Consider the following 22,000-nt stretch of genomic DNA (forward strand, 5'->3'; position numbering starts at 1 on the left):
AACGTTTCCTGAGCACCTGCCCTGTGCCGGACACCTCACTGGGCCTGGGGGCGCGAGTGTACATCAGATACTCTTTCAGCCCTGGAGGTCCGAAACAATAAAAAGAAATAAGGAGTTAATACCACCTGCTAACAGGAGCTAGGCGCTTTACATGCATTTTTTTTCCTGGTTCATGTTTGGCTCCAGCATTTATTAAGCTGAGTGCCTGGGGGAGGAGTTATTTTCTCACATCCTATGTCTGCTGTAAAAAGGGGCTATACGTAGTCCTGAGCGTTGGAGACAGATGAATCCTACAGGCTCTTCGAGGACCACAATAAGTAGCAATAATGACCTATAACTAACGTTGACCACTTCACTGAACACTTCCTGTTTGCTAAGCACTTCACATGTTTTCTTTCTTTTTTTTAAGGTCTTTATTTTATTTTGAGAGAGACAGAGAGTGAGCGAGACGCAGAATCTGAAACAGGCTCCAGACTCTGAGCTGTCAGCACAGAGCCCGATGCGGGGCTCGAACCCACAGACAGTGAGATCATGACCTGAGCCGAAGTCGGATGCTTAACCGACTGAGCCACCCAAGCGCCCTTCACATGTTTTATTTCATATCGCAGACTCAGGTTATAGTTTCACCACCTACTGGCTGTGCGACTCTGGCAAATTCCATAATCTACGTGGGTCTTTGGATTCTCTTTGTAAAAGGAGGACAATAATAGAAACTATGTTTGGGGATGGCTGTATTAAATGAGAAGATCCATGGAAAGCACATGGTTTGTGGCACATAGTAAATGCTCAGTGTTAGCTATTTTTATTTCAGTGTATTCTCATAGAGCATATGTCTTCTTTTATATCAGTTGTGGGTTTTTTTTCATTTATTTGTGTGATTTTTATGACTAATGTCTCTTCCTCACTAGACTAGCTTCGATGAGGGCAGTGTTTTATCCTACTTTTGTTCACTCTCATATCCCCACAGCTGAGTAGAGTGCCTAAGTAAAAGTGTAGAATAAGTGAAATGGAATAAACCCTCTTGTGGCAGATGTGTGGACTCAGGTGAATGGGGGACCTTAGAGGAAGTGGATGTTAAGCTGGTACTGAAGGATGAGCAGTTGTGTATTGAGCAGTGGTGGCAGAAACAAAGATCTGGGGTCCTGGGCCCCCACATTATCAATTACTTGATCAAGGACTTTTTACAATCCATCGCCGGTATTAGTTGGGGGGAAGACGTGGTACTGAGGACACAGAGATTAAGTGGCTTGTCCAACTGATTGAATAAAAAGAATGGGGTTTCTATTACTTGTAGCTCCCAGTCCTGGCCACATTATTAGTATTACAAGTGGGTTTTCCCCATGGTTGAAGTAAGTTATAATACTAAAAGATTTGGTAATAGAGAAAAGAAACAAAGCAATTTTTATGTTTTAACTCACACATCTTTCTGCCTTCGCTCATGATGGGTTTTTTGTCCCTAGATTCTCCTTTGTGGTTCTTTGGCTAAATAGTACATGGGCTAGTAACATTCCAATCAGACTCCCAATTCTTTTGCTTAATATTTGGCTTTAAACAGTTAATTTTTAAAAATTCGTTATTTTTTTAAGTTTATTTATTTATTTTGAGAGAGACAGAGAGTGAGAGTGGGGGAGGGACAGAGACAGAGGGAGAAGGAGAATCCCAAGCAGGCTCCAAACCGTCAGCACAGAGTCCAATGATGTGGGGCTTGATCTGACAACTGTGAGATCACGATCCGAGCCAAAACCAAGAGTTGAACGCCAAACTGAGTGAACCACCCAGGCGCCCCCAGTGTTTAGTTTTCAACCTCATTTAGATTGTGTTCTTTTTTTTTTTTTTTTAAGATTTTATTTTTAAGTAATCTCTACACCTAGGGTGGGGCTCGAACTCACAACTCTGACATCAAGAGTCACGTGTTCCACCTATTGAGCCAGCCAGGTGCCCCTAGATTGTAGTCTCCTTGACAGCTGAGGTTGTGTACTCTGTCTCTACTGGTACATTTAATGGACTTGGACACAGAGTATGTCTGCCTACCTAACAAGGTTTGAGGAAGGATCAAGTGAGATTATGTTTGTGAAAAATGGGACACCTATGTATGATGTCTTCCAGTTTACAAAGCACTTTGCCTTTTTTTACTGTTTGCCACAAACAAGGGAGATGGTTATTTTTATCTCCATTTTACTGATGAAGGAAACTAGGGCTTGGAGAGGCTACAGCTTTGCCATGATTACAAAATTAAGAAGAAAGGAATAGCAGGTCTTCAGACTAGAGAGTCTCTGTTTTGTTTCCATTTTAAACCATTCTGCAAATTAAACAAAAATGCTATGCAAATGTAAAGTATTACTTTAGTGCTTTAGTTTTTTACTGAAAATCCTGACTTGAGAGATTTCACGATTGGAATAATTGTTACAGCTGTTTATCATTCTCCAGCTCCTTAAAATTTATCCATAACCTCCCTATCTGCTTTACCCAGGGCCCAGATATTACACTGTCTAAACTATACAAGTTAATTGAAGAATCTTGTCCCCAGCTGGCAAATTCAGTACAGATCAGGTAAGGTTCCTTTTCTTCTGTATATATGAGAATACGTTTATGTAGATGAAAATTAGAGAAGCACACATGGTAATGAATTCTCTAAAAACATATTTTTGTTACTCTCAGAAACAAAAATGTTTTCCTAAGTACTTTACTTTTTTTAAAAAATTATTTATTTCTGAGAGAGAGAGAGAGAGTGTAAGTGGGGAAGGGGCAGAGAGAGAAGGGGACAGAGGATCTGAAGCAGGCTCTGCACTGACAGCAACAAGCCTGATGTGAGGCTTGAACTCACGAACCGTGAGACCATGGCCTGAGCTGAAGTCAGATGCTCAACGTACTGAGCGACCCAGGCACCCCTACTTTTTTTTCCCAGTTTATTATTTTGAGAGAGAGAAAGTGCAGAGAGAGAAAATCCCAAGCAGGCCCCACACCGTCAGTTCAGAGCCTGATGTGGGACTTGAACCCATGAATCACGAGATCATGACCTGAGCTATGAATCCAAACCAGGAGTTGGATCCTTAACTGACTGAGCCACCCAAGCCCCTACTCTTGTTTTTTTTAAATGGTTGTTAACATTAAACCTATTATTTCAAAATTTATTTTTCTATATGGATCTACCTTGTTCTTTTTAATTGTTGCAGGGAATTCCATTTTGCTAGCTGATGTGTTACTTTGACAGGTTTTATGATGATGAAAATGGTGATATTTTTCAGAATAATGGGAGTGACGTTTTGGATTATCCAGTTTTATGTGCCACCATTTTCTTTGAATCTCTGAATTGCTTTTAAAATAGACTTATTGGAGTTAATTATGGAATATGAAACATGGGAAGATGTTTAAAGGGCCTTCCTAAAATACACTCCTCAATTTTCTCATTCAGAATCAAACTGATGGCTGAAGGCGAATTGAAGGATATGGAACAATTTTTTGATGACCTTTCAGATTCTTTTTCTGGAACTGAACCAGAGGTTCATAAAACGAGTGTCGTAGGTATGAAACTCTTCTAAGGAGAGAAGAGGATGTTTCATTGAAGTGAGCAGCTTTCTAAGTCACGTCTGTCCTCACTCTGCTATATCTGAACAAACACAGTGGAGCTGTTGGACATGTTTTAGTTTGTACTTATTACCTTGCCATTTTGTTCTATGTTTAAATAATTGTCTTGTGGAAAAGTGTCTTCTATTTTGTCTGTAGTAGTCCAACTATTAGCCTGGTCCTGCGGGCTTGTAGGGGTTCACGGCTCTTTCTCACAGTTCTCTGGACTCCTGGTCTGCATTGTGCAACTCTAAGTCAGGGTCACCAACTAAACTTTTATGAAAAGAGTTAAGTAAGAATATGTTTTTGCTGTAGTTTATAAGGTGAGGGCATACGTGAAATTTCTCTATGCTTTTCTATTAGCTTTATAATCATGCTGCATCTATTTGGCTTTTTTGCATGGCAGTTTTTATGTTATTCAACATCAGCTATTATATTGATCGCCTGTGTACCAGACTCTGGACTTATAAGACAGATGGGGATCTTCTGCTTATGGAGATCACTTACTGGTGGGGTGGGGCCAGATGGTGAAAAGTAAATAAATAAATAAGGTAGTTCAAATAGTTCCAGTAGCCATGAAAAAACATATTGGATGGATAAAGATGATGGAGTATGGGGTTGGGGGATGGGTTGGGGACTGAGCATCGCATAAGAAGAGGAAACCGATTTTGTAAATGATGGGGTGGAGGGAATTGAAAGTGCAAATGTCTCTTTTTGATTCTTTTGAAGGAAGATTGCACCAAATAGTATAAACTCTGTGTAACCTGGATTTCAGTTAATGCCTTTGCCTGTGTACATCTTATTTTGTAGGTTTATTTCTGCGCCATATGATCTTGGCCTACAGTAAGCTTTCTTTCAGTCAAGTGTTTAAATTGTACACTGCCCTTCAGCAGTACTTCCAAAATGGTGAGAAAAAGTCAGTGGAGGATGCTGACATGGAACTGACCAGCAGAGAGGAGAGTGAAAGAAAAATGGAAAAAGAAGAACTTGATGTGTCTATAAGGTAATTTGGGTTTTTTGGACAGGAATCCCTTTCCTGTGAAATAGAATAATTACAGGCTCAGTAAATCCTCATTCATTCAGAGTTCATGTGCAGGCTGCTGTCGTTGTGCCTGTCCAGGTCCAAGAAGTGGACCCATATGGGCTGCAGCAGTGAGTGGCCTCCTTGCCCCATGACATCGGATTGGGAGGCACTGGTGGGAAGTCCAGAGTGAGGAGAGTGGGATCAGGGTGTTGGTAGCCTGGCTTCAACTTCAGGGTCATGGTAGCCTGGCTGTAGGGTCACGCTTCTATCAGGTGGTCCTCTCTGCATTCTTCTGGGGTTGGGAAGATAGGAAGATTTCCCGGGCCTGGGGTGTAAGGTGCCCCACTGTTACCAGTCCTGGGGACTGTGTTGCCCCTGGTGGCTTCTCTGTCTCCTGCCTGGTTTTGTAAATGGTCCTTTTTTAAACTCTTCTCAAATCACCCCGTCTGCATGTGCCATTTGTTTCCTGCCAGGACCCCCACTGATAGTGTTCCAGACCAGCAACCAGCTAGTGTGAGCTAGCGATTGGTTCAGTGAACATGTTTCAAGTGCATATGGAAGTTGAAGCTTGGGGGATGAGGTGCCACTGCTCCCCTAGGGGTTCAGGCTCAAAACCTTGGAGTGTCCTTGGTTCCTCCCTCTTTGTCACCCTGACGGCCAGTGCTTCAGCAGGCCAGTCACTTGTTCCTCCACAGTAGTTTTTGTTTTTTTTGTAATTTATTTACTTATTTTGAGAGAGAGACAGACAGACAGACTCGGGGCTTGAACTCCTGAACCGTGAGGTCACAACCTGAGCTGAAATCAAGAGTCTGATGCTTAAGCAACCGAGCCACCCGGATGCCCCCATGATAGTGTGGACTTAGTTCATTTGTCTCCATCACCACTGCTGCCCCTGCAGCCCAAGCACTGTATTTCCTTAGTGGATGACTTCTGTAGCCTCCTCACTGGACTCATAGCCTCCACTCTAGTCTCTCTGCAATCTGTTTTTCTTCTCTTTTCTTTTTTCTTATTTATTTATTTATTTATTTATTTATTTATTTATTTATTTGTAAGTAATCACTCCACCCAACATGGAGCTCGAACTCACAACCCTAAGATTAAGAGTTTCACACTCTACCAACTGAGCCAGCCAGGCGCCCCTCCTTGTAATTTATTTTTCATGCGGCGCCTGGGGGAATCTTTGTGCATGTAAATCACTCCTTGGCACCCTTCTGCCCCACATGCTCAGCCACTGTCCTTGAATTAGATAAGAATCCAAGCTCCTCAGGGCCTCAGTGCCTGCATGATCTGGCCCCGTCGTTCTCCCTGCCTCTTGCTGCTTACTCTCTCCACTTCACTCTCAGGAACCCACCTGCTTGGGCTTGCTTGTGCCTTTGTGAACACTCCATGCTGACTTGTTCTGATTTCAGCTCCAGTGTCATCTCACAGACCTTCACTGACCACATACCTGAAGTAACCTCCATCTTAAATACTTCTGGCTGCTTTTAGTTCCTTTATAGCGCTCCTCACCAAGTAACTTGTTACATTTTTGTGTTCCCTCGTTTGTATCTGTTTCTTCTGCCTTGGCATCCCTTCAGGTCTAAGACCTTCTCTGTCTTGCTTCCTTGCATTTTTGCCAGTGCTCTGTGTGGTGTGTGACTCATAGAATGTACTTTTGGGTACGTGCTGAATGAGTGAATGCAGAAAATCAACATGGCGGTCTGTCACTCACGCTGGTGAGTGGTCCCATAACACTTCTTATTGCTTTCCCTCACTTTGCTGTCCCGCATCCCCTTCAACCCAGCTATTACCTGGAATCACCTCCCAAATAAACTACTGCTACTTGGAGGGAAAAACACACATGTGTGTATACATATATGTATATTCCATATTCCCTGATCTCAGGGAGCCCACGGTGTGGTGTCGGAAGACTGACACCTAACATCATTACACTGCAGTGTGCTCAGCTCTGATTGAAGTGAGTCTCACTTGCCCTAAGTAGGCTGGCTAACTGCCTCGGGGAGGGGGGTTCCTGTGAGTGGCCTTTGTATGGTTATGTGATTTGTTTAGCACAGGCTTGGGCTCTGGGCTGGAGGGATTATAGTACCTTTAAGTACTTCCAAACCTCCCTTACTTGGAGTTGCTTACAAATGCCTCTCCTCTAGCGGAGAGGCAGGAAAGTGTGGGGTTAAGAGTCTGGTTCTGGTATTAGAACGCTGGGTTTAAGTTCCGCCCCCTCCACTTATCCCCCGTGAGACTCTGGGCCAGTTACTTACCCTCGCTGTGCTTCGGTGTCCTCATCTGTAAAGTGAGGGATCTGATTCCTTCCTCAGAGGCTGGCAGTGACAGTTAAATGTCAAGTCTGCGTAAGTGTTCTGAACTGTGCCTGGTGTGCAATACATGTTCAGCAAATACTGGTTATTCTTATTCTCTTGTTTCTCTTTTAGCTGAGATCGCCTAAGGAGTACACGGGGACTGCCCTGTAGTCTTTCTTCTGGCTATTTTATATGCTTCAAGTAACAGAATGTCACTTCTTGCGAAAAGTTAAAATTCAGACTTATTTTGCTTTGGCTTTCTCCTAAATTAATCCTAAATTTCTAATTTCTAATTAATCCTAATTTCTCCTAAATTAATTAGATCTAGTTGCATCTTTTGTTTTTATCCTGTTCGATGAATTCATTTATGCGTGACCCAGTATATTTACTGTGAAGGCATATCATTTTATGTCAAATCACTATGTTGTACACCAGAAGCTAATATAACACTGTGTGAAAAAGAAAGATTTGTGTATAGTGAATTACAACATATACAACATCTTGGGGGGCGCCTGGGTGGCTCAGTCACTTGAGTGCACTGACTCTTGGTTTCAGCTCAGTTCATGATCTTGGGGTCCTGGGATTGAGCCCCATATTGGGCTCTGTGCTGAGCGTGGAACCTGTTTGAGATTCTTCTCTCTCCTGCCCCTCTCCCCCACTTGTGCTTTCTCTCTCTTAAAAAAAACAAAACAGGGGGATGGGCACGGAGGAGGACACTTGTGGGGATGAGCACTGAGTGTTATGTGGAAACTAATTTGACAATAAACTATTAAAAACAAAACAAAACAAAACTTTAAAGAGCAGGGGTGAACAATTTGAAACAATAAGAATGGAGAATCTAATTGTGTACATATTACAATTTTATATCTTCAGAGATGTAACTGGAATGTTATTTCACTTAAAATGTACAACATGCAGAATGCTCTGTAATGGTAAAAAAATGTACACCAATGTAAATTTTCATCATTTGTCAGTAAATGACATTTCTGGATCAAAACAAAAAGGTGTATAGTATCAGAAAATAGCATACACATAGTAAACTGAATTTTGTCACTGAAATTAAGAGATATATTATTAAAATATTCTCATCAAGTATCATAATAAAGTTTTTTTTTTTAATTTAATGTCTACACCCACTGTGGGCCTTGAACTTTTGACCCTGAGATCAAGAGTTGCATGTTCTCCTGACTGAGCCAGCCAGGTGCCCCTAGAATATATTTACATTAAAAAAAAAAAAAGAATATATTTATATTCATTTCTCTGTTCTTTTAAAGAGGAAAATTTCATTTTCTGGTGATCTTTTCTAATGTTTTATTGCATTATGAAAAGCTTCTCAATTTAGCCCTTTTATTCTTCCTTTCCTTTCCTTTCCTTTCCTTTCCTTTCCTTTCCTTTCCTTTCCTTTCCTTTTTTTTCAGTCATTGGAATGTGTTCAGGACTCTTTTCTTCAGTAAAGTTATTTTTCTTGCCCCAGATATTTGTATTAAAATTAGAAAGGGGAAAGAAACATTGTATAGCTTGTAAATCTCCTGTCCTCCAGTGAAATCACTTCTGTTTAGAAAGAGGAACCCACTGTTAATTTAGAAAGGAGGGAATAAATAGTCAACAAGTGTTTATCGTTTAAAAAAATCCAGTCACAGGGGTGCCTGGATGGCTCAGTTGGTTAAGCAGCCGACTTCGGCTCAGGTCATTACCTCGCATTCTGTGGGTTCGAGCCCCGCATCGGGTTTTGTGCTGGCGGCTCAGAGCCTGGAGCCTGCTTCAGATTCTGTGTCTCGCTTTCTCTCTGCCCCTCCCCTCCTTATGCTCTGTCTTTCCTTCTTTAAAAAATAAACTTAAAAAAAATGTTTAAAAAATTTTTTAAAACTAAAAAAGTTAATCACAGAAGAGAGGGCGCACTGAAACTGAGCCTCTAGTTGCCAAGGGACTGCAGTCAGGAGCAGGCTGATANCAAGCTGCTGCAGTTACATCTTCTCTTTACTCCTAAAAGGAACTAACAGAAGTAGAAATTCTCTGGTGTTTCTTCACTTGATTTAATATAAATCTCCCAAATTTGTTAATTTATTCAACAAATACTTAATTGAGTGCTTCCAGTGTGCCAGGCACCTTGTTGAGGTGCTGTGTTGTCAGTCAGGAGGAAAAAGTCCAGTTCCCATGCGGTTACATGGGGGAGGGGCAGATAATAGGGAGGCACCTGGTAAGGAATGTAGTTTCAGAGCAATGCAGTGCAATCAAGAGGAAAGGGGGCCCATGGGTAAAAAGTAAGTGGGGGTTCTGCTGGGGAGGTGCCTTTGGACTGGGAGCTAGGTAATGAAGGAGTCAGGAGGAATTGCTAGAGCACACAGCAGACACACAGCTTCCAAGACAGGAGAAGCCGACATATTGGAGGCATAGGTGGAGGGTGATATGGCCTGGGGAGAGGGGCTGCATCATGCCCTATGGTCTCACACCTTGGAAGGTCTAGGGCCTTTGCTTCCTCTGGATATTTAGTAACTTTCTGTCTCAGTCCATCATCTCCCCTGCTTCTGTCAGTACCCTGCTCAGAAACCTCCCCAGATTCCACAAAGTCTCCCCACCTGGTGTTCAAGGCCTTCCATAGCTGACCTCACTGACCTTACCTTCAGTTTCTCAGCTTGGATCCTTGGCATCTTTTGTTTCTGATTCCTGGAATGCCTTCTTCCTTCCTTATCATTTTCTCTACTCCTTCCCAACTTGTAAGTGATTTTCCTATTTCTTAGTACAGAGTTCATATCACCCTTGGCATTTACCATTTACTGTCATCTTTTTACCCAGGCTGGTCTCAGCCTTCTCTAGGAGGAAGCCTGTTAACACTCTGTGTATCCTCCGGGACCTAAACTGGTGTTTAATGCATTACAAGTATTCAAAAACAAAAAATGAAACCTTTGTTAATTAATTAATTTCATATTTAACTTTTTTAAGTGTTTATTTTTGAGAGAGAGACAGAGTGTGAGTTGGGGAGGAGCAGAGAGAGAGGGAGACACAGAATCTGATACAGGTTCTAGGCTCTGAGCTGTCGGCACAGAACCTGATGCAGGCTCGAACTCATGAACTGCGAGATTATGACCTGAGCCAAAGTTGACGCTTAATTGATTGAGCCACCCAGGTGCCCTGATTTTTTTTTTTTAATATTATGTTTGAGAGAGTGAGAGAGACAGAGCATGAGCAGGGGAGGGGCAGAGAGAGAGGGAGACACAGACTCCCAAGCCGACTCCAGGCTCTGAGCTGTCAGCACAGAGCCTGATATGGGGCTCGAACCCACAGACCATGAGATCATGACATGAGCTGAAGTCAGATGCTTAACCGACTAAGCAACCCAGGCGCCCCCCCTCCCCCAAGGTTCCCTGATTAATCTCACATTTAAAATGTTTCAATTACAGTGGTAGATTTAAGCCCTTTAGAAGAATTTCCTGACTCCTGAGAATCTTACAAATGCCATGTACTAGGTCCATATTAAAAATGATCATCTTTGGGGCACCTGGGTAGCTCAGTTGGTTAACCATCCAACTTCAGCTCAGGTCATGATTTCACGGTTCAAGAGTTCAAGCCCTGCTCGAACCGCGCTGTCAGCACAGAGTCCACTTCAGATCCTCTGTCCCTCTCTCTTTCTACTCCTCCCTGTCATGCTGTATCTGTCTCTCTCAAAATAAATAAATTGAAAAAAAAATGCACATCTTTGTGGGGGCACCCAGGTGGCTAAGTTGGTTAAGTATCTGACTCTTGATTTTGGTTCAGGTCATGATCTCACAGTTCATGAGATCGAGATCAAGACCCCTTGCTTGGGTTTCTCTTTCTCTCTCTCTCAAAATAAATAAGTAAACATATTTTAAATGCACATCTTTGCCAACTTTCGAGTTTTATAAGATTCATGGACTTCTTAGAGCCCAGCTTAAGTGCCCTTCATTTATAGACTAGTAAGTCTAAAATTCTGTCTCAGCTAATAACTGAATTTATAAGCAAGGTATACTTGAACCTTTTTCCTAAGTGGATAGCTTTTTTTCCCAAATTAAATACTTCTGTGGCTTCTTAAGAGTTACTTTTTTTCTGCATATATTTATGAGGTGTTAAGGAAACCAAGGAGGCAGCAGTAAAGGAAGGTTTGGCCATGGGATTTTTACTTGCTCTTCCCAAGCTGGTTCATGCCAGCCACAATGGCCACCATAGGGGCCAGAACCAAATTTGATCTTCATTTATGGGAACTGTATTTCCCTTTCTTATAGAATCAGTTCGCATGATGCTGATTTTCTCTATTTTGTTAACCTTATTGCTCCTGTGTCCTTCCTTATAAGCTACCCCCAATTTTCAGGGGCAGGGGAAGGGTTTAAATAAAGCATTTGGTAACTGTTGAGCATCGTGGATTTTGTTTTTAAGTAATCTCTATACCCATCGTGGGGCTTGGACTTAAAATTCTGATATCAAAGGGTGCCTGGGTGGCTCAGTCAGTTGATCATCTGACTTTGACTCGAGTCATGATCTCACAGTTTGTGAGTTTGAGCCCTGTGTAGGGCTCTGTGCTGACAGCTCAGAGCCTGGAGCCTGCTTGGGATTTTGTGTCTCCCTCTCTCTGCCTCTCCCTTTCTCATATACACTGTCTCTCTCTCTTTCACACACAAATAAACATTAAAAAAAACAACAACTTCAAGATCAAGAGTCACATGTTCTACTGACCAAGGCAGCTACGCGCCTCGAGCATTGTGGACACTACAGATGGATGGGACCAGAAGCCTGTGTCTAGTTTCATTCAGATTCTCACCTGTCTCTAGCCTTTTTGCGTGCAGCCATATTTATCCCAAGCCTTGGCTTTACCTTGGTTAAAGTGGTGTGTTAAGAGAAAAAGACTTCTTACTGTCCTGATACTTAACTGTTTTCCATTTGAGAACTTGGCCTGTGAGTTTTTTTCCATTTCCCTCCAGATCACTATTGTGTCACTGATCTTTGTTAGACCTGGGCTGGAGCTGCTTCTTGGCAGCTCTGACTGATGGTTGCAGAATCTGATACACTGCTTAGGGATTATTAGGTAATATTTACTAGAAATGAAGCCAAGAGGGGCGCCTGAGTGGCTCAGTCTGTTAAGTGTCTGATTTCGGTTTAGGTCATGATCTCAAGGTTTGTAGGTTTGGGCCCCATGTTGGTCCAGCTCTGCACTGACAACTTAGAACCTGGAGCCTGCTTCAGATTCTTTGTCTCTCTTTCTCTCTCTCTTTCTCCCCTCCCCCCTTGCACTCTCTCTCTCTTAAAAAAAAAAAACAAACAATAAAAAGAGAAAGGTGCCTGGAGTGGCTCAGTAGGTTGAGTGTCTGACTTCAGCTCAGGTCATGATCTCATAGTTCATGAATTTGAGCCCTGAATGGGGCTTGCTGCTGTCAGTGCAGAGCCTATATTGGATCCTCTGGGCCCCCCCTCCCCTCCCCCACTCATGCTTTCTCAAAAATAAACATTGAAACAAAGAAGAAGAAAGAAATGAAGCCAAGAGAATATTAGAGCAGTGTCTTCTGAAGTGTTTTCTGTGGAACACTAGTACTTTCTAAAAGATATGAGTAAAGGATTCTTTGTTCAGTCAATTTGGTAAATGATACATTTAACAAAAGTAAATGAAGTTTCTGGGTGCCTGGGTGGCTCGGTCAGTTGAGCGGCTGACTTTGGCTCAGGTCATGATCTTGGCGGTTAGTGGGTTCAAGCCCCGCCTTGGGCTCTGTGCTGACAGCTCAGAGCCTGGAGCCTGCCACAGATCCTGTGTCTCCCTCTTTCTGTGTGCCTCTCCCCTGCTTATGCCTCTGTCTCTCTCTGTCTCTCAAAAATGAATAAATGTTAACAAAAAAATAGGGGCATCTGGGTGGCTCATTTGGTTAAGTGCCCGACTCCGCTCAGGTCGTGATCTCAGGGTTCATGAGTTCAAGCCCCACGTCAGGCTCTGTGCTGACAGCTTGAAGCCTGGAGCCTGCTTCAAATTCTGTGTCTCCCTCTCTCTCTGACCCCTCCCCGCTGCTCGCACTGTCTCTCTTTCTCTCTAAGAAGTAAATAAAACATTAAAAAAAACATTAAAATAATAAAGTAAATGAAATTCTTTCTGTTGGATTTCTCTCAGGTGCATCATTAATCTCGAAGCAAAACAGAGTATATAACTGTCCCCAAATTACATAACCTCAGAAGAATTTTTTTCTTTTAGAATATCCATTTATCCATTATTTATATGAAAGTTTGAGAACTGCTGTATTAAGTGCAGAATGCTTATGAAAACATTATTTATGAGTAACTATTTTTATACTTATCAAAATCCTGTAGAGAAGGCATTTCTTCAGAGTCATGTGGCGAAAGGGATTCCTCATACTTCTGCTCTCAAAATAAGACTTTTCCATTGTGCCTTTGCAGATTTCTCAAGTCTAGGTTTATATCCATATATTCCTTGTCTGTTGATTCTGCATAATCTAAACTTCTAGGCAAATGGTTGTCTTAGAATAGCCACTTTTTCCTGCTCTGAAGTGTACCACATCTTCTATCTGTAGCAAGGAGGTAGGAGCTCTGCATTCATTCCTTTCCCAGACTCTTGAGTGCCTGTTTTATTCCTGGGCATGGCACTGGGTATTGGCATCCAGCTGTAAGTACGAGCGGCCAGGTGTGGCAGTGCCTGGGTGCTGTGCTCAGTCTCTCTGGTAGGAGACAGTGGCAGCTCAAATGGCAGCTCAGGAGAGACTCTTGGAGGACGTCACATGTCAGTTTGTCTTGAGTGATGGATGGTGTACATAGTCCAGCAGTGGGCGGGACAGTGGGCTTTGCAGGCCAAGGAAGCACCGGGGGTATCTTGGCGCCGTAAGAAATGTGAGGAGGTCGTCAGGCTGGGGATGTGGGTGCAAGTTTTTGATATCTTCTGATAAAGCCACTTGACTTTGTTCGCATTATCATTTTTGCTGTGGTGGAATTCTTTTTTTATTTGTTTGGCTTTTTAAGCTTTTAATTCCAGTATAGTTAACATATAGCGTAATATTGGTTTCATGTGTACAACATAGTGATACAACATTTCATAAACACCTGGTGCTTAACACAAATGTGTTAATCCCCACCACCTAGTTCACTCTTCCATGTTGAGTAATTCTTTATTATTTTTGTTTTATTTTTTTTCCAGAGAAGAGGAGGTATCTTGCAGTGGGCCTCTCTCCCAAAAACAAGCAGAATTTTTTCTTTCTCAACAGGTATGTTAATTCTGTTATTTATCACGAACTTTTAAATTTTTTTTTTTTTTTTAATGTTTTATTTATCTCTAGGAGAGAGAGAGAGAGAGAGAGACAGCGTGAACAGGGGAGGGTCAGAGAGAGAGGGAGTCACAGACTGAAACAGGCTCCAGGCTCTGAGCTGGCAGTCAGCACAGAGCCCGACGCGGGGCTCGAACCCACGAACCGCGAGATCATGACCTAAGCGAAAGTCGGACGCTTAACCGACTAAGCCACCCAGGCGCCCCTATCACGAACTTTTAAAAAAATGTCATCACATGCCTGTTTTGTTAGTAGGCTAATTAGTGAATCCGCATTATTCCTTGTTCTTGGTCCTCTTTTCTTCACTAACAATATAGTTGTGGTTTTATGTCTTTCCGATTTTGTATATGATTTTCTTTTTCTTTTCTTTTTTTTTTCTTTAAATGTTTTTATTTATTTCTAGGAGAGAGAGAGAGAGACAGTGTGAGCAGGGGAGGGTCAGAGAGAGAGGGAGTCACAGACCGAAACAGGCTCCAGGCTCCAAGCTNACAGATTTTATTTTTAAGTAATCTCTACACCCATCGATCGTAGGACTCAAACTTAAAACCCTGAGATCAAGAGTTGAGTGCTCTATGGACTGAGCCAACCCAGTGCCCCATTATTTTATTTTTCTTAAAGTTATAATGCATGCTCATTTTATAATAGTGTGTGACTAACACAGCAAACATGCTTTGGAAGACTTAACTTCTCTTCCCCCAACATTTTATTTAAAAAAATTTTTTTAAATGTTTTTTATTTATTTCTGAGAGACAGAGACAGCATTAGCAGGGGAGGGTCAGAGAGAGAGGAAGACACAGAATCCGAAACAGGCTCCAGGCTCCAAGCTAGCTGTCAGCACAGAGACCGATGCGGGGCTCGAACCCACGAACCGTGAGATCGTGACCTGAGCCAAAGTCGGATGCCTAGCTGACTGAGTCATCCAGGCGCCCCCCACCCCCCCAACATTTTATTATGGACATTTTCAAACAGAAAGAAAAGTTGAAGAGCATTGCCCAATAAATACCTATATACCCGTCACCTAGATGCCACAATTAGTATTTTGTTCTGTCTTTATCACATAACTACACGTCCTCTATCCAGCCACCATTTCATCTTATTTTTTGATGCATTTCAAGTTGCAGACATCAGTACAGTACACTTCAAACATTTCTTTCTTCCTTTCTTTTTTAACCTAAACATTTCTTGCTGGTGCTTTTGAGCCATACTTTTTCATTTACTTGGTAACAGAAGCTGAATATTTTTCTCCCAGGTTATTTTCGAGCACAGAATTTTGATATTTTGCCCTACTCTTCTAATTCTCCTTAATTTTGTTACTCATTTTCTTTCTGCAGAAAGATGTTTAGGTCTAGTTGAAAAGTGATAGAATCACCCCTGCAGATGAATTTCAAACAGATTAGCATAAAACCCTCTAGACAACTGATAAAGTATGGAGATAGTACAGATAGATTCTCACCTCATGCTCACATCGATTCAGTCCGTTACAGGTGGATTAAAGGGTAAATGTGAATATTTAAAGCTATAATTAGACCAGAGGGAGCTACATATTAACTTTTAACTGATCTCTGGGTGGGGAAAGACTTTCTAAACATAAAAGCTGTGGAAGAAACCATGTAGGTGAATATCATTTGATTTTTCAGCATAAAAATTAAAAACATCTGCATGTCAGAACACATTCTAACAAAACTAAAAGGCAAACAATAAAATGGGAAAAAGTATTTGCAATATATATCACAGTCACAGGGTTAATATGTTTGCTTTAAAAATCATATTATCAAAGACTTTGATGGGGCACCTGAGTGGCTTAGTTGGTTAAGCGTCCGACTTTCGCTTAGGTCATGATCTCGCAGTTCGGGGTTCGAGCCCCGCGTCGGGCTCTGTGCTGACTCTGTGCTCAGAGCCTGGAGCCTGTTTCAGTCTGTGACTCCCTCTCTCTCTGACCCTCCCCTGCTCACACTGTCTCTCTCTCTCTCTCTCTCCTAGAAATAAATAAAACATAAAAAAAAATTAAAAAAAAAAAGACTTTAATGATGAGACAAACTTTATACTATAAAATGAAAACAGCAGAAGTAAAATGATATACAATGTTCTAGTTTTGTTAAAAATATGGTGTATGTATACACATGTAGAAAAAGGACTGGAATAAGACATTGACATCAATAGCGTTATTTCTGAGTGGAGGGGTTACAGATGATTTTTGTTTTCTTCTGTGTGTCTTTCCATGTTTTTGGAATCTTCTGTAATAATATAATGAATTCAAATGGAATTGGAAATTATTATTACTTACACATAAAAATTTGCCTAGGTAAAGTTGAAGCGTTTATAATCAAGTTAAGGACTCATAACTAATTTAGGACTAGTTTTCTACATACTTTGTAGAATCATTGCTGGTACCATCTACATGAAATAGATAGCCAGGAGTAGGGCGCATGGGTGCTATGAGGCCCTTTCCCAGTGAACACTACCTGCCCTAAAGGCGCTCACAGACCAGGGTGGGGTCACACTGGCACTTTTAATGTAGTTTGATAAGTACTACAGGAAAGGTTAGTGCGGGGGGGCTTGCATGTAGGGGCTTAAGGGACCTCACCTCGTCTAGAAGCTGATAGAAGCAAGTGGCTAAATTCTATACTGGGTCCTGAAGGATGAGTAGGAGTTTGCAAGGCATGTGAGGAGTGTGTGGATGGGGAGAGAGGGCTGGCAGGCTTTTTGTTTCCTGAAGAGGAAACAGTGTTTGGTGTGGCCAAAGAGAAAAAATAGCAGTGGGAAAAAACGTAGGGGATGCTAGTCAGTATACATTTCCATATGCTTACTCACGTGTCGTTTTTAAATTTCAGGCTTCTTTGTTAAAGAATGATGAGACGAAAGCCCTCACTCCAGCTTCTTTGCAGAAAGAATTGAACAACTTGTTGAAATTTAATCCTGACTTTGCTGAAGCGGTGAGTCTTTTGAGTTGGAAAGCCACGGCAAGGCTACTGTTTATATTGAAGAGCTGTGCAAATGAGGATTGGCGCATTGGCCCAATTTCTTAGAAAGAAATGTTGTTGGCAAGTCAGCAAGCCTGGGTTGCAAAGCATTCCCTCCTACCCCCTCGTCCCTGGGCCAGTAGGGCTTTCTCCAGTCTCTTGTCTGTTGCTGTTCCTGTGTATTCCTTACCTCTCTGAGGCTGTGAGTTATGGATAGATGATAGACTAGATTTTTTTTTTTCAAGTTTTGGGGCTAAAAATTCTTTTCCTTTCTCTTCTTTTGTCAAGTTTTTTTTTTTTTCTAAATTCAAATAATTCCATTCCTTACTGGATTTTTACCCTGAAAACTTTCTTTTCTTTTTTAAAATCTTTCTTAATAACACCTGGATTTGACATCTAACTTTATTCACATGCAGAAATATGTCTGCTTTGCTCCATACTAACTGTGATCTGCCTATTGGAGGGAAATTAAATTCAGTGAATCAAGTGAAATGAAAATAGTGTCAAAATACATGACAATTAACTTAGTAAACTAGTTACACTCACTGTGTTTTGACTTGGATATTTAGAGAAATTCATTTTATTAGAGGAAAAAATTGATTTTTAAAATTAAAAAGATGTTTATTTATTTTTGAGAGAGAAAGAACAGAGCACGAGTGGGGGAGGGGCAGAGAGAGGGAGACACAGAATCTGAAGCAGGCTCCAGGCTCTGGGCTGTCATCACAGAGCCCAGTGTGGGGCTTGAACTCATGAACTGTGAGATCATGACCTGAACTGAAGTTGTGCGCTTAATGACTGAGCCACCCAGGGGCCCTTTATAATTTTATATGAATTCAGATTGTAAAATTTTTATATTTGAAGGGTGCCTGGGTGGCTCACTCGTTAAGTGTCTCACTCTGGAGTTTGCTCAGGTCATGATCTCTTGGTTCATGGGTTTGAGCACCATTATCAGGCTCCATGCTGACAGTGCGGAGCCTGCTTAGGATTCTGTCTCCTTCTCTATCTGCCCCTCCCCCTGCTCTCTCTCTTTCTCTATCAAAATAAATAAATATACATTTAAAAAATTAAAAAATTTTTATATTTGAGCTCACAGTATTCCTTAATACATGAGGTAGGTAAATAACCCCCCCTCCATCACCCATGGGTCCTAATATAACCAATGCCATAGTGGATGTATATTTGGCATAAAACTCTGACACAGATCCTAATGGGGCTCCCATTTTTCATTTGAGGACTTCCTAGCCCATTCCTAGCGAGGAAACAAACCACTGTGTCTTGAACTTGCTTTATCCTGCCAGTGGGACAAAGATGAAGCTAACCCCTCTTGCGCTGAGGGCAGGGGAACACAAGTATTTGCAGCTAGCTGGATGCTCTGAATTAGTCTCAAGCTGGAGGAAGCCAAACACTTAAAATATGTGGATTGTTTCTTGTTTCAGCACTATCTCAGCTACTTAAACAACCTCCGGGTCCAAGATGTTTTCAGTTCAACACACAGCCTCCTTCATTATTTTGATCGCCTGATTCTTACCGGGGCCGAAAGCAAAAGCAATGGGGAGGAGGGCTACGGTCGGAGCCTGCGATATGCCGCGCTGAACCTGGCCGCCCTGCACTGCCGCTTCGGTCACTAGTGAGTTGATAGGTTTTTGTTTCTGTAGACCTGGAGAGATCAACTCTTACATGTTAACGGAATTGGGGGTTTAAATGCAGTATTGAAAAATAAAAAGGGGCGCCTGGGTGGCTCAGTCAGTTAAACCTGGAACCCTTGATTTTTGGCTCAGGTCACAGTCTCATGGTTGGTGGGATTGAGCTCCCGTCTGGATCTGCACTGACAGCGGAGCCTGCTTGGAATTCTCTCTCTCTTTCTCTCTGCCCATTTCCTGCTTGCATGCAGTCTCTCTCTCAAAATAAATTTAAAAAGAAGGGGAAGGAGAAGAGAAGAAAAGAAAGATACCGTCCTACCTGGGCTTGTCAATAATTTCCCAAGGGAAGCTCCCTAGACAGCAGTTAATGAAAACCTTCTGCTTAAGCAGTCTGCCCCCTGGTGTCACTAGTGAGCATTACTGGCTAGTGCATGGCCTCTTTCGTTACTTCTCAGAACAGCCATTGAATTAAAAGGAAATTAGGTCATTAGGCCAGAGATTCCCAAAAGGATTTTTTGGGGGTAATAATGGGGATACAAAAGCTATTTTCAGTTATTTCAACAAGCCAAAAGGAAGTTGTACCTTTACTGGATAAAACACTATAGGGCTCATTAAAAGCCACATATTTGTGCTTTTGGCCAGAATTCAGGCAGCTCGGTGAGGTAACACTGGATTATGCCATTGCTAAGATATGCTTATGATTTCGATGAATAAAAATAAGAAAATTGCCCAATTATTTAGTAAATAGAGTTATATCAGTGAAATCTTAAAACATGGAGGCTATTTTAGAAATAATGAAATACTGTGAATAAGGGTGAAAAAGCAGGGAATTATTAATTGAAAGGATCTCCCTGCCCTCTGTGACTTTTTCCCATTTGAGAGAAGTGTGGTCTCGGCTATAGGCATCTTTGAATAGAGTCTGTAGGGGCGCCTGGGTGGCTCATTCGGTTAAGCCACCAGCTTCAGCTCAGGTCACAATCTCACAGTCTGTGGGTTGGGGCCCTGCGTCAGGCTCTGTGCTGATAATCTGGAGCCTTCTTTGGATTCCATGTCTCTCTCTCTCTACCCCTCCACTGTTCACGCTCTGTCTCTCAAAAGTTATATAAATATTAAAAAATTTTTTAAAAAATGAATAGAGACTGTAGGGTATGTTAATGGAAATATGGTGTCCAGAGTTCAAGAGTTGAGACTTCTACTGCTTGCTGTATAGGTCAGAAATTCTATTAATTTTATTTATTTATTTATTTATTATTATTTATTTTAGAGAAAGAGTGAGTGGGGGAGGTGGGCAGAGGGAGAGAGAGAGAAACTTTTATTTATTTTGAGAGAGAGTATGAGTGGGGGAGGGGCAGAGAATCCCAAGCAGGCTCTGGCTCAAACTCAAGAAACTGAAATCATGACCTCAGCCAAAATCAGGAGTTGGATGCTTAATCACCTGAGCTATCCAGGTGCCCTGAGAGAGAGAGAGAATCCTAAGCAGGCTCTAAGCCCAGTGCAGAGACCGACATAGCTCGATCCCACAATTCTGGGATCATGACCTGAGCAGAAATCAAGAGTCAGAGTCTCAACCAACTGAGCCACCCAGGTGTTCCTCTGGTAATTTCTGATTGTCTTATTTTATTTTTATTATTTATTTATTTATTTTAATTTATTTCTGAGAGAGAGAGAGACAGCGTGAGCAGGGGAGGGTCAGAGAGAGAGGGAGACACAGAATCTGAAGCAGTCTCCAGGCTCTGAGCTGTCAGCACAGAGCCTGACGCAAGGCTTGAACCCATGAACTGTGATATCATGACCTGAGCCGAAGTCAGACGCTTAACTGACTGAGTCACCCAGGCGCCCCTACTAACCTAATGTTTGAATAGAGATTTAAAGCAGTCTTTAATCTACATGGGAATCTACCTTTTGGTAGACGTATCTGGTTTCTTTATTCAAACAAGTGGTTATTGAGGAACACATCAGCTCTCCCCAGTTAAAATGGATTGTGTGAGGCTGATGCTCAAGTTGGAAGAAAATTCTTTTATGTATGTAAATGTTTCCTAAATAAGTGATACCATAGACTTTCTGATTCTATTTTGAGGTCTTCGGTAACCCTGCATTTATGAACTTCTTTTCTGTGACTCGCCACTGGAAAACCCAAAGTTTAAGAGCTTGCCCTCTAAAGGCTTATAAAGTAGTTGAAGAGATAAAATTAATATAGATTAAATAAGTAGAAAGTGATAAACAGTAGTATTTAATTGAGAACTCAAGGTGGATTGCAGATTGCTTTCTGTGGGTGTTTTCAGAGGTGAGAGCTCAGTAGGGCCAACGAGAGTTGGCTGAATTTCTGCAGATTTTGAGATGAGGGCAGATCTCCCAGATAGAGGGGAACCATGTCAGCAGGAAAAAAATCTCAGAGGTAAGTATCCTCAAAATACTTTTTCAAACTAGTTTTGAAAAAAATACAAAATTATCAAATGCCATTGTAAAAAAAAAATTCATATAATGCAGAAGGGGGTGTAGTGAAGAGTGAAATGCTGTATCCTCTCCTTGTTCATCCTCCCAGTGGTAAACAACTAAAATAAAAATCTTAAGAGCTGAGATCAAGAAAAGCCCTTCCTTGCCCTTTGTAGTAGAAATCCACCTTAGAACGGACATGTTCTGTGTCTCCTCTGTTAATGTTTCTCACTGCGGGGGGAGGAAGTGCTCCTGAGGGAATAAGCTCATTGTTACGACTCCCAACCTCAGATGAAATACTGTACAGACGCCTTCCTGTTAAGATGCTTGAACATGTTTGTGATTGTTAACGAGTTATTAATGTTCAGTCTGTCTCTAGTCAGCAGGCAGAGCTCGCCCTGCAGGAGGCGATTAGGATTGCCCAGGAGTCCAACGATCATGTGTGTCTCCAGCATTGCTTGGTGAGCCACCCCCTTCTGTCCCGGAAGTTATGCCCCTGAGTTGAGTTGGTCTTCTGAAGGGCCCATTCAAAATGGGTTGTCTTGCCATTGGAACGTCCCTAGCAATGAGACTAGTTAGGTGGTTATGGAAATTCAGAAAAGGCAGCCCATCATTATTATCTTTCTTAATTCACCGTCTCTGTTTTGCTTTGAGGGGGATTTTCTTTTCTACATACATTAATGCAAAGCTACCACAGTAAACATTGGCATTAACAAAAAGGTGTATACAGCACCTAGTAACTGGATGAGACGTCGTCTTGTGAAAGCATAAACACCAAGCATAGGTAGAACACACACTTCATCTAACAGCCCCTGAGAAT

The 22,000-nt window shown here is 41.9% G+C and overlaps 1 protein-coding gene across 2 annotated transcripts in view; it reads left to right on the top strand.

Moving 5' to 3' along the window:
- The window catches only part of ANAPC5 (anaphase promoting complex subunit 5), a 41,360-nt gene that overhangs the window by 347 nt on the left and 19,013 nt on the right, over positions 1-22,000 (top strand). The window contains exons 1-8 of one of the 2 annotated variants that reach the window (XM_077748009.1): positions 718-764; positions 2,471-2,550; positions 3,413-3,522; positions 4,375-4,567; positions 14,021-14,087; positions 16,979-17,080; positions 18,544-18,734; positions 21,560-21,641. In XM_077748009.1, the coding sequence (XP_077604135.1) occupies positions 726-764; positions 2,471-2,550; positions 3,413-3,522; positions 4,375-4,567; positions 14,021-14,087; positions 16,979-17,080; positions 18,544-18,734; positions 21,560-21,641 (864 nt within the window). In that variant the 5' untranslated portion in view covers positions 718-725. Of the gene's footprint in view, positions 1-717; positions 765-2,441; positions 2,551-3,412; positions 3,523-4,374; positions 4,568-14,020; positions 14,088-16,978; positions 17,081-18,543; positions 18,735-21,559; positions 21,642-22,000 lie in introns of those variants that run through there. The other variant, XM_077748010.1, reaches the window with a different exon arrangement.

The sequence above is a fragment of the Crocuta crocuta genome, unplaced genomic scaffold (genome assembly GCF_008692635.1).
Source record: "Crocuta crocuta isolate KB4526 unplaced genomic scaffold, BGI_CrCroc_1.0 scaffold29, whole genome shotgun sequence".
Taxonomy (NCBI): Eukaryota; Metazoa; Chordata; class Mammalia; order Carnivora; family Hyaenidae; genus Crocuta; species Crocuta crocuta.